Source organism: Rana temporaria, chromosome 4 (genome assembly GCF_905171775.1).
Source record: "Rana temporaria chromosome 4, aRanTem1.1, whole genome shotgun sequence".
Lineage (NCBI taxonomy): Eukaryota > Metazoa > Chordata > Amphibia > Anura > Ranidae > Rana > Rana temporaria.
In genome coordinates this window covers 377,408,798-377,421,807 of record NC_053492.1, presented here as the reverse complement: position 1 = coordinate 377,421,807, position 13,010 = coordinate 377,408,798, and the positions used below count along the sequence as shown (strand labels likewise).

The 13,010-nt window shown below is 44.4% G+C and overlaps 1 protein-coding gene across 3 annotated transcripts in view; it reads left to right on the top strand.

Annotated features, from left to right (window-relative positions):
• RIN2 (Ras and Rab interactor 2) overlaps window positions 1-13,010 on the top strand; it is a 263,520-nt gene that overhangs the window by 73,560 nt on the left and 176,950 nt on the right. Inside the window, exon 2 of one of the 3 annotated variants that reach the window (XM_040351005.1) lies at window positions 2,984-3,067. In XM_040351005.1, the coding sequence (XP_040206939.1) occupies window positions 2,984-3,067 (84 nt within the window). Of the gene's footprint in view, window positions 1-2,980; window positions 3,190-13,010 lie in introns of those variants that run through there. The other 2 variants (XM_040351004.1, XM_040351006.1) reach the window with 2 other exon arrangements.

The following is a 13,010-nucleotide window of genomic DNA, read 5'->3' as shown; positions in this document are numbered from 1 at the left end:
TTGTTTCCCTCGAGTGCTCCCTTGTGAGGATGACGTGTGTCACCATTTAACAAGCATTGGCTTAAAAAAAATGGCCGCGGCTCCACTTCCGGTGGCTGCAAGGTGGCTGCAGCTCCACTTCCGGCGGCGCTCGTTTTGATAGACGCCGCCGATACGTGATGGAAGCCTATTTGTGATGCTGGCCGAGGTCGGGGGGCCCCATGCAGGCCCCCGACCAGACATCAGACAGAATGGCTCACTTTTGTAAGACGTATCCCCAGCGCTCTGTGAGATGCTGGGGACGTCTTTTGAGCTACAACAAAATGGCGGCTGCCAGACTTCCTGTAGAACGCTGTGTACTGTCAGCACAGAATGTTATGATGGTACTTTTGAGCTACAACAAAATGGCGGCTGCCAGACTTCCTGTAGAATGCTGTGTACTGTCAACACAGAATGTTATGATGGTACAATGGGACTTCTGTGTTTGCCCCCCCCCATGGTCTCCGTCCCCTGGCTGAAGCTTTTAAGTTTTTTCAATTTTTTTCATTGTTAACCATATAAATGAGATGTCATATCTGTCACCCACCATCTGAATGCTACTAATTTAAATATTTTATATGCTGGGCGAAATTTTTTGATTTTTTGATTTTACTATTAAATGCCTAGCAGACTACGGGAAAATGGCTGCAGCTGCATTATTTACATGGCAAACAGCTGAGTTTACTTACAGCCTACTAAACAAGTCACCTTATAAAAAGGATCCCATTTATGCCTCTCACTACTCCTGAGGAAGTCACATGATAGTGACGAATGCGCATGAGTCCACTGAGAGGTATCGGAGGTGACGTTGGCGACAGATTGCCCCTCTTTTTTACATGCTCAATTGTATTTTGGATTATGTGAGTACCCCTGTCTATTTTCTTTGAGAATTAAAATTTTTAAAATGGTATCACACCATCGATGCTTTATTTCTTTGGGGCGAGAAACTGACCAATCTGGGACGAGAACCCCAAGGAGGACCTGCCGTTGTTGGATCAGAGCCCATCGAGTGAACCATCTAATGTGGTTGGATCTATATGCTGTTACCTTACAGCAGTAAGGTAAGGGGACATCCTTACTTACCCTAAAAGGATCACTGGATACCCATTTTCCTCTCACTCCATATTGCGGACCTACACTTGCACTTTTGCTTTCTTGGACTTTTGAAATTTTACTTATATTTTTTGCTAATATTTTTCAAACTCTGTTGATGGACTGTTTATCACCAGTATAGGAGTGTCACTTAGCACAGTTACCTGAAAATTTTTTTTTTTTGCACCATTACTTATAGTGTATTTCATCACATTAAGAGGAACCTGTGTAGTTATATGATTTGCACCATTACTGTTATTGTTCACTGATCATTTATATTTATTTTTATGCTGATGCCATTTGGGCTATATTGCTCCTCATTTCAATTACACCTACTTTCATTCCCCTCCCCCACCTGTTTATTCACTTATCCATTCACCACTGATTAGCGCAGCACTACCCTCCCCATTTTCAAAAAATGCTTATTGCTATTTTTTTTTACCATAAATAGGTAGAAGAATACGTATCGGCCTAAACTGAGGAAAAATATTTTTTTTATATAGATTTTTGGGGGATATTTATTATAGCAACAAGTAAAAAATATTGCATTTTTTTTCAAAATTATCGCTCTATTTTTGTTTATAGCGCATAAAATAAAAACCGCAGAGGTGATCAAATACCACCAAAAGAGAGCTCTATTTGTGGGAAAAAAAGGACGCCAATTTTGTTTGGGAGCCACATCGCACGACATCGCAATTGTCAGTTAAAGCGACGTAGTGCCGAATCGCAAAAACTGGCCAGGTCCTTTACCTACATAAAGGTCCGGGTCTTAAGTGGTTAAAGGAAATGGAAAAAAAATTGAAATTGCCGGCAAAAAAAAAAATGTATTTAAAAAAACACAAATCACAGAAAAATCGTGGTAAAATCGCGGGAAAAAAAGTGTGTCAAAAAACGCAGCAAGCACTGCAAAAACGCTCAAAAGCAAGATTCATAGGTGTGAATCGAGCCTTAAACAGTAAAATAATAGCCACAAACCACAATAAAAATCGCATCACCAAAACACCAAGTCTATTACACGCAAAATGCAAAAAAAAGTCCCCAACCTGTTCCAAAAATGCACTGGCCGCAAAACGCATAGATGTGAATGTGTACTATAGGAAACCATGTTAAATGGACTGTAGTGCGTCTCTGCAAACGGCAAAATGCATAGGTGTGAACCTTGGGTGAATGGCCAGTGTGGGTGAAGTTCTCCTCTGTGTGTGTTGTTGTAGTCCCTTCTCTAATCCCCCCAGCAGTAAGGTGAACTGACAGTGTCAGCAGAGTATGATCTCACTGGCAGACATAACGTCTATAGACTTTTCTGCAGAATACATCAAAGGTTCCTGCCGAACCGACATTCAGACAGTACGGATGCCGTTTCGTTTGAAGGAGAACGTTTTCCCGTTCTAGCGGCCTCTTAAGTCCATATGTTAGGAGTTAATAGCTAACTGTAAGACTTTCTTCACAATCAGTAGCAGATCCACCTGGCAGGTCTGCACTGAGAGTGCCAGGGAATGGTGTTATTCCAGCTGTGCAGGGTGAATTAACCCATCCCTTGCTGTCAGTGTCCCCCTTCTTAGTGCCTGAAGTCTGATCTCCCCGGGGACAAGGACACTTGCACACAACAGTTGTTCTCTCAGTGGAGGGAGCGCAGAGGGAAAAAGTAAACAGTCTTCCCACGCCAGTCACTGACCACTCATTTCTATAGAGCCCCCTTTCCGAGCCTAGGAAGCAGGCATGCCATGGGCTAGAAGGGGCTGAGCTCGGGAAGAAATAGCCGGGCACTGTTGACGGAAAAGATCTTGGCAGGGTGGGTGTTGTTACTGATTCTGTGGCTTGCAGAGGAATTTCCTACAGGCTATGCTAACCATTAACATGTCTTTCTTCTCAGAAGAGCTGGGAAAACAGAGGAGCCGTCCAGAACAAGACTGCCCGGATGACAATGGAAGTGTGCTGGCCAGGGGAGAGCTTCTTTAAGGTAAGAGGAAACCTGGCGTTCTGTACTTGTGTTGTGAATGAGCAGCTGGTGAACAGAAGTCTCACACAGGCGATGCTGTCAGCTGCTGCAGTAACACTGGCTCTCTGCGATGAACCCATCCGGTAAGACTTTATTTAGACATCTCTCTTTTATTTCCATCAGATTTATTTTTTATTTGGGTTCATTTATTTCACTGAATAATTAGAAATGGAGAATTATAGATAATAAGCTGTACGCCCTAGAGGGGAAAGACAACTTTAGCAGCAGCTGGTAGTACGGAGAAGGGCGATGGGGCACAACATGTTCCACCGACCTGGAGGAAGCATGCGCAAGTCAGAATGCCTGACATACGGTATAATTGGATTGGCCTTACAGCCAGATAGTTCGCATTTTCAGTGGGAGAGGTCTTTTTTTTTTTTTTTTTTTTTTTTATAAACACAGTTTTGTCTAATGCCGCGTACACACGATCATTTTTCGGCATGTCCAAAAAACAACGTTTTTCCAACTTTATCATTAAATACAACGTTTTTCCAACTTCATCATTAAAAACGACGTTGCCTACACACCATCGTTTTAAAAAAATGATGAACAAAGCGCGGTGACGTACAACACGTAAGACGGCACTCTGAAGGGGAAGTTCTATTCGCCTTTGGGCTACTTTAGCTGATTCCGTGTTAGTAAAAGACTATTTGCGCTTTTCTGTCTGTTACAGCGTGATGAATGTGCTTACTCCATTATGAATGGTAGTTTTACCTGAACGAGCGCTCCCGTCTCATAACTTGCTTATGAGCATGCGCGGATTTAAAACGTAGTTTTAACCCACACACGATCATTTTTTTACAACCCGAAAAACAACATTTTTTAAAATGACGTTAAAAAATGCAGCATGTTCGAATTTTTTTTTTGGTCATTTTCCAGAAGCCGAAAAATGATGTGAAGCCCACACACAATCATTTTAAATGACGTTTTTAAAAACGTGTTTTTTTTTTTTTTAATGCCGAAAAATGATCGTGTACGCGGCATAAGAAACCATGCAATTGAATAGCCTTTAAATACACATTTAGGCTCCATGCACACTGGACGGTAAAATCATGTTGTAAAAACGCCAATAGCTTTGCAGTGAGTCTTTTAATGTTTTTTAATGTTAGTGTTTTTTTTTTGTTTTTTTTTTCAATGGATCAAAAACATTTAAGTGGTTGTAAACCCTTTAAAAAAAAAAAAAACCCTGCAAGACAAAGGCATAATGAGGTATGCATAGGTTTAGGATAGGGTTGTCCCGATAACACTTTTTTAAGACCGAATACAAGTACCGATACTTTTTTCAAGTACTCGCCAATAACGATTACCGATACTTTTTTTAAACGTCATGTGACAGTTTCTCAAAGCACAATACAGATTGGGTGGCACTGATCTGCAGCACTGATAGGATTAGGTGGTACTGATATTCAGCACTGATAGATGGCTGACTGGCACTGACAGATGGCACTGATGGCTGGCACTGGCAGGGGGCACTGGTGGCTGGGGGGCACTGGCAGGTGACATTTATGGGCACTGATGGGCAGACACTAAAATGCCATTAGGGAAGCCTGCCTGCAACGCCCATCCTGGTACTTCTTGCACTCGGCCGCATAAAAGCAGCAGCCATCTTGTTACACCCAGCCCAAACTATATAGGCTGGGTGTAACAAGATGTCGGCTGCTGGCATACTGTGGCCGAGTACAGGGTGTACCAAGATGGGCATCTCTGACGTCAACAAGGAGCGTCACTTCCGCAACCAAATGTGACGGCTCCGGTCGCCCTGAACGCTGCACTCCCTGCCAGCTCAATGCGCCACCCTCAGCTCCGCCCGCAGGTATCGGCAAAGGCATCGGGAGCATTTGTGTGAGTACAAGTACTTGCGCAAATGCTCGGTATCGATACCGATACTAGTATTGGTATCGGGACAACTCTAGTTTAGGAGATATCCAGGGTAGCTACAGGTAAGTATTAATATAGGCTTACCTGTAGGATAAAGTGGTTGTAAAGGGTTTACAACCACTTTAACCACTTAAGCCCCGGACCAATATGCAGCTAAATGCCCAGAGGTGTTTTTACAATTTGGCACTGCGCCGCTTTAACTGGTAATTGCGCGGTCATGCAATGTTGTACCGAAACGAAATTTGCGTCATTTTCTTCCCACAAATAGAGCTTTCTTTTGGTGGTATTTGATCACCTCTGCGGTTTTTATTTTTTGTGCTATAAACAAAAATAGAGCAACAATTTTGAAAAAAATTCAATATTTTTAACTTTTTTTCTATAATAAATATCCCCCAAAAATATATAAAAAAAAATTTTTTTCCTCAGTTTAGGCCGATACGTATTCTTCTACATATTTTTGGTAAAAAAAAATCACAATAAGCGTTTATCGGTTGGTTTGTGCAAAATTTATAGCGTTTACAAAATAGGGGATAGTTTTTGGCATTTTTATTAATTATTATTATTTTTTTACTACTAATGGCGGCGATCAGCGATTTTTTTTTTTTTTGTGACTGCAACATTATGGCGGACACTTCGGACAATTTTGACCATTGTAATTTTCACAGCAAAAAATGCATTTAAATTGCATTGTTTATTGTGAAAATGACAGTTGCAGTTTGGGAGTTAACCACAGGGGGCGCTGAAGGAGTTATGTTTCACCTAGTGTGTGTTTACAACTGTAGGGGGGTGTGGCTGTAGGTCTGACATCGATTGTGTCTCCCTATAAAAGGGATGACGCAATCGATGCAGCCACCACAGTGAAGCACGGGGAAGCCGTGTTTACATACGGCTCTCCCCGTTCTTCAGCTCCGGGGAGCGATCGCGAGGGGGTGGCAAAAAAACGAATAGCCGCCCCCTCATCCCGGATCATTCCCACACGATTAACGACCGCCGTATGTACCGGGGGGGGTCCGATCGGACCCCCGACCCATGTCTAGGCAGCGATTCTGCCTGTCCGTGCCATTCTGCCGACGTATATGTACATGCGGCGGTCGTTAAGTGGTTAAAAACGCTGGTGAACCACATTTTTGACCGTTTATCGACATTTATCAGTGTTTATGAGCACTTGCCGTTTTTTGTGGTCAGAAAACCAACTCCTTAATGCGATTTATAGGGCGTTCAGAAAACAGCTCATAAACTCCACTGCTGATAAACATCCAAAAATGTCCTTGTGTGCATGGACACATAGGACAACATAGAGTGTAGTTTATGGGCTTTTAAAAAAAAAAAACACCCCATCTCCAAAAAACTGCCTTTTATGAGCTTCAGTGTGCATGGAGCCTTAGGGTCACATCCTGTGAGTGGTAACGTAGAGCGACAAGCAGAGACGAGTGACACTGGAGAATATCTTGGCAATTACTTGGAGAACAACAGGATGTTGCCTAATAATTTGGTCAATATCTGCTTCTGTTTGACTGTTCGTCATGTAAGCATGCTAAAATGGCAATAATCACATGATTGGTGGTATCGTGCAAAATCGCAGGTCTTTTTGCATGTGGCTACTTGGATAGTGGAGTCCTTAACTACTTGAAACCCAGACCTTTTCTGACACTTTTTGTTTACATGTAACAATCAGTATTTTTGCTAGAAAATATCTTAGAACCCCCAAACAATAAATATTTTTAAAGAAGAGGCCCTAGAGCAGAGGTGCCCAACCAGTGGCCCGGGGGCCACATGTGGCCCGCAGAGCGCTCTGATGTGGCCCGCGACCTCCTGCTCTGGGATGGAATAAAATAGAATAGAATACTGTTTTTAAAGGTAAGTTTATTACTAAAATCACATTGTATTTATGGGAATATCTGTACTGCAGTGGTTACTGGGCTGCTTTCAAAACTGATCCACAGGTTCAGAGCAGTGCACCTAAGGGTTATCTGTACTGAGCCATAGACTTCTATTACCTGCGACTTTGGTGTGCTTTCTGAAATTGCACCACTCCTACAGGATATAATGGAAGTCTATGGCAAAGTGCAGCTAACCTACAGGAAAACCAAAGGTGAACTGTGCTGCATCCACAGTGCAGGTAAACAACAGTGCATCATTGTGAAAGCAGCCTTAGACCCCTTTCACACAGTCAGTCCGACCCAATCGGACCCTCCATTCACCTCTAAGGCCTCGTACACACGACCGAACATGTCCGCTGAAACTGGTCCGGCGGACCAGTTTCCACGGACATGTTCGGTCGTGTGTACGGCTGACCGGACAATTTTCCGGCGGATCGGACAGGTTTCCAGTGGACAAATGTTTCATAGCTTGCTAAGAAACATGTCCGCTGGAAGCCTGTCCGTCGGACATGTTCGGTCGTCTGTACAGACTCACCGGACATGTCCGCTCGGCCGAAAACCCTTGCATGCGTCGAAGTGAGTACAAGGCCTAAGGAGTGGCAGATGTAAATGGTGTTCGTTTACAAATGCCTACGACCAATGCAATCCACAAAACAAACTAAAAAAAAAGGAGTGGGCTGCCATCCACCCGGTCTACTCATTGTGGCCCACGACCGGTTACCAAGTTGCTTAAGTGGCCCTTGGTCTTCAAAATAAAGCACCCCTGCCCTAGAAAATAAATTGGTGGGTTTTGCAATTTTTTCTGTCACACGGTATTTGCGCAGCGATCTCTTTGTTTGGAAATAATACACTATTTTGAAATTCTATGCAAAAAAAACACAAAACTTAAAGCGTATGTCCGCCAAAAAAAAATAATATTAAAAGCCAGCAGCTACAAATACTGCAACTGCTGACTTTTAATATCAGCACACTTACCTGTCCTGGAGTCCAGCGCCGTCCGCAGCAGAGGACGAGCGATCGCTCGTCACTCTGCTGCCCCCCCACCTACCTCAGTGGGGGGGCAGCTGGTTCCCTACGGCGCATGCGCGAGTCGCGCTGCGCTGACTGGTTCCTGCTGTGTTCTGGTAGCTGTGTGTTTCCCAGAACACAAAAGGGGGGGATGGGGGATCTGACATCCTGCCCGCAGTCTACTCGCAGACTGTGTGGCCGATAGTGGTTGCAAATACCTGTCTTTAGATAGTGCCGGGTACCGCGCGTGGTACAGGAGATTCAGTTTCCTGTCTTCCCGGCTGGACTGAAAGGAAGTGAGCACTCAGTGTGCACTTCCTGTCAGTCCGGCCGGGAACAGGAAACTGAATCTCCTGTACCACGCGCGGTACCCGGCCAGACTGACAGGACTCCAGGTGGAAGGAAGAGGAGCTCGGCCATGCTACAGCCTGGGAAGGGGAAGTTGGGGACCCCAGGCCAGCTCTGGGCCCCAAGCAATTGTTTGTTTTGCCTGTCCTGTAGCGACGGGCCTGGGTGGGTTGAAAAAAAGTGAGACCTCTATGCAGACCTCTATGCAGGCATGGCAAGATTAACGCGTTTCACGGATCAAGGTTCGCTTAGTCATAATCTGATTACGACTAAGCAGATCCTTGATTCGTGAAGCGCGTTAAATAGAGGTCTCATGATGTCTTCTGATGTATCTTGATGGATTTTTATCTTCAATAAAGTAATCATCGCTGCTTCATATCTGGGAGTGCGGTCAATCTTCCTTGGACCATTGGCCTTAGATTGTAAGCTCCTTGAGGACAGGGATTGATGTGAATGTACAATATTATTATTATACAGGATTTATATAGCGCCAACAGTTTACGGAGTGCTTTACAATATATATGGAAAGCACTACTTAAAATTTGCAGTGCTTTATACTTTAAATAAATAATCAAATTCCAGGCTAAAAGGGACCCAGCTACCAATCTTAGTTGAATGTGGAGCCTGAACAAGCTATTTCATGACCAGAGTGTAGACCTTTTGTTCCTCCGCATCTGTCTGATTGTACACAGCAATCAATCAAAAAGTGAAGGCAGCCCATGCACAGTGTGCACTCCTGCTGTGAAGGAGGTCCTGCAGGTGTCATGTTATGCGGGGTTCATGGAAGGATCTCACCCTGGCCAGGGACAGCTTGGTAAGGCACTGTTCTGCTAGAATGACAGTTTTGTAACAGGTGTTATGTGGGAGCGACAGGTGTTCCACGTTGTTGTTTTTTTGCGAGAATAACCTCAATAAATTTTGGACCTTGAGTCCATCTAGTTTGATCTATATGTAAGCCCCCACCAAGTACAGGCTGCCTGCAGAAAACTATAAACCTCGTACACACGATCGGATTTTCCTATGGGAATTGTGTGATGACAGGCTGTTGGCGGAAAATCCGACCCTTTGTACGCTCCAATACAAAGAGAAAACAAATCTGCGCAAAAAAATAAATAAGAAAATGTGAAGCGACTGAACACCAGGGTCACTACTCATAAAATCCCTGTAGGTAAATCAAAGGCGAAAGTGCAGCTCTGTGAAAAGTCAATGAAATATACAGGACACCATCCGTGAATACCTCAGTGCTGACGCACAAAGGACAAGATATGGTGACTCCGCGGGTGCGATATACCTCCACCAATAGATAGATTGGCCTCTCACCTGTACGTATGGACCCTTTTAATTATGGAGGGTCAATCACACATTCCCTTACGGGCAATACAAACGAGTCCACGATTGACCAGGAACCAAAACGGATCACGATGATCATCTCTGCTCCCATACGGTCATGTAAATACTAAGGGCAAGGACATAGTGCTCTCTGTCTCAGTAGTAAATTTAATAAAAATAAGAATAAAACTTACATACACAGCACCTTTTCCTCAGTTTAGACCGATAAGTATTCTTCCCCATATTTTTGGTTAAAAAAAATCATAATAAGCGTTTATTGATTGGTTTGCGCAAAAGTTATAGCGTCTACAAAATAGGGGATAGTTTTATGGCATTTTTATTAATAATTTTTACTAGTAATGGAGGCGATCAGCGATTTTTATCATGGCTGCGTCATTATGGTTGACACATCGGACACTTTTGACACATTTTTGGGACAATTGTCATTTTTACAGCGATCAGTGCTATAAAAATGCATTTATTACTGTAAACATTACACTGGCAGTGAAGGGGTTAACATGTAGGGGGCGCTGAAGGGGTTAAGTGTGTCCAAGGAGTGATTCTAACTGTTAGGGGGCGTGGCTATGAGTGACATGTCACTGATCGCTGCTCCCGGTGAGAGGGAGCATTCGATCAGTGACATGTCTCTAGGAAGACTGGGGAGATGTTGTGTTTACACTGACATCTCCCCGTTCTTCAGCTCTGTGACCCGATTGCGGGACATCGGACAGGGTCCCGTGCACGCCGGCGGCGCGCGACCACACGGCGGCAAATTAAAGGGGACATATCTGCCAATTTGCCCAGCCGTGCCATTCTGTCGACGTATAAGTTTGTGCGCCAGTCGGAAAGCGGTTAACAAGTCCCCTACACCTAAAAAAGCAATTAATACATTTTAATACCAGAGGTTTACTCCCACTGATGCCAGGAAAGTTTTCACTCCCGCTGGCCAAAGTCTGGCCCTCCAAGAGTCTGAAGGACAATAAACCGGCCCTTTGTTTAGAATGTTTGGAGACCCCTGATCTAGCCAATTGAATCATAATTAAAAAAAAAAGGTAACTTCCTGTGTATTTCCTGTTTTTTTGTGGCGAGTAGTATGGTGGAATTTGCACATATGTGAACCATCAATGCGATTCCAAAACGATTTACATTGATGTCTAAGAAGACTAAATTCGCAACGCAACGCTGTAAACTTGCACAAGACCCTTTTTTAAATAGCATTGCATTCGTAGAGGAATCGCAACGCATGTATGTGAACGACTGTCATTGAAAACAACGACTTTATGGATGACATGCGAATTTAGAATGTTTTTGAGGCATCGCATTCGTAATGAACTCGCTTCAGTGTGAACCGGGCCTGAGACTAGCAGTCAGAGGCAGCAGTGCTTTAGGCTGGATTCACACCTATGCAGTCTTAGTGCTTTTTGCATTTTGCAGATTTGCACTACAGTCCATTTAACATGGTTTTCTTATAGCACCCGTTCTTTTGTGCAAATTTGCAAAATGCAAAAAGCACTAAAAATGCATAGGTGTGAATCCAGCCGTAGATCTTACTGCAGATACACAGCTAGGGGGCTGTAGACAGACGTGCCCAGAAAATGCACTGCTATTTTTCAGGAGGAATTTTCAGACAAAAGGTGCAAATGCGGCTCTAATTAGGCAAATTAGGCGGTCGCCTAAGGCCTCGCACTCACAGGGGCCTTGCGGCCGCCTAAATTACACAATGCATTACCCCAGCTTTGAGGGACATGGGACCTTAACACTGCTGTGCTCAGGAAGCGTTAAGAGCCTTGACTCAGGAGCGGGGCCGCCAGCGTCCCTAACAACCAGTGAATATTGGTGACACCACCCCTTGTGATGTCAATGACCCAGCATGCCGTCAGTCAATGACGTCACAAGGGAGCAGGTTCACCAGGTGACATCACTGGGTGGCCCTGCCCCTTAGTTATTAAAGAGCATGATCTGGGGGCCGCCTTCTTAAAGGGGGCATCCAGATTCTGATAAGCCCCCTGCCCACAGACCCCCACAACCACCGGCCAGGGTTTTGGGGAAGAGGCTCTTGTCCTTGAATTATTTTTCCCATCATGGGCGTGAATGGGGCCCCATGTCAAGTTTTGCCTAAGGCCTCACAAAGCCTAGAGCCGCCTCTGAAAAGTTGCATTTTTAGGGTACCACTTGGGCACAATTACCATTTCTAGATTGGCCCTATAACATGGCACACATTCACTTTTTAGGTCCAGCTCCACTTTAAAACTGTAACAAAAATAAAAGAAAGCAATTATGTAAAAATGTGAAAATCATTGGCGTAGTTACCTAAATGATATGTTTTCTGAATATACGCTATACTTTCTCTATACCATGGAAATTCTTGGCGGGTTGGTATTAAAGACTCGAAGGACAATATTTTACAGCTTCTGAACTCGAGCAGTGGTTTATTTAGGCACCTGCTATTTTCGTCAGTTCAGTTTTCCAAGTAAAACTTGGAAGTTTAGAAGCTTTTTCCCTTTGCTGCAGATTTGCACAAAGCAAAGCCACATGTGGAAACGTATGTGTTCTAAGCTTGGCTCTCTGCTATAGAAGAAATTATGGGCTATGTAACACACTGTAGTTTTTGTTCCTTTACAGTCCCTACAATTTATTCTAATGCCAGTAAGGGAAATGTTTACACTCCATGGTTCGTGGTAAGAGGTGGCCGTGCTGTCAGGTAGGATGATCTTTTTTTTTTTTTGTTTTTATATCAAACTTATTGGGACAGTGCAGGGCTGGACTGGGACAAAAATGTGGCCCTGGACTTCATCCAGACTGGCCCACTTTGACATGTCTCTCCTATGGCGGCCGCACAATTCCCGCCGACCCCCCCCCCCACCCGGCCACCCAAGCCCCCTCTCCCCCTTCACTAGCCAATAGCCGTTCTACTTTATTAGAATAGAACGGTTGGTACTGGCACTCTTATAGGCAGTACCAGTGGGGAAGCTAGACATTTTTTCACCCGGGGCAAAGAATCAGTTCGGTGCCCCCCCTTATGGGACACGATTAGACAGAAGTGAGAAACTCCCAGGCCATAGCTGTTGAGTCAGCTGCTTGTCCCCTCCCCCCATGCTCCTCTGTCATCTCCCCTGCTCCTCTGGTCCTCCCCCTGATTCTCTGTTCCCCCCCAGGTGAGCGCTGCAGTGAGGGAGAGACAGAGGAGCGGAGGGGGGCAGCGGTTCGCTGTCACTGAAGCCGGCCCACTGAGCCATCTGCCCACCGGGAAACTCCCTGTAGTCCCAATGGCCAGTCCATCCCTGGGACAGTGTAAAAAATGAAAAGTTATAGGAATGTCTCCTATTTTAGCGTGGGGAAGGTTTAGAACTTTTGTTCATTTTTTTGCAGTTTGAGATTTTCACTCACCAGCTGTCCTGGTGACCACATTTTCATAGGCATCAAAATATGATATTTTACCAAAAGTATTGGGACACCTGCCT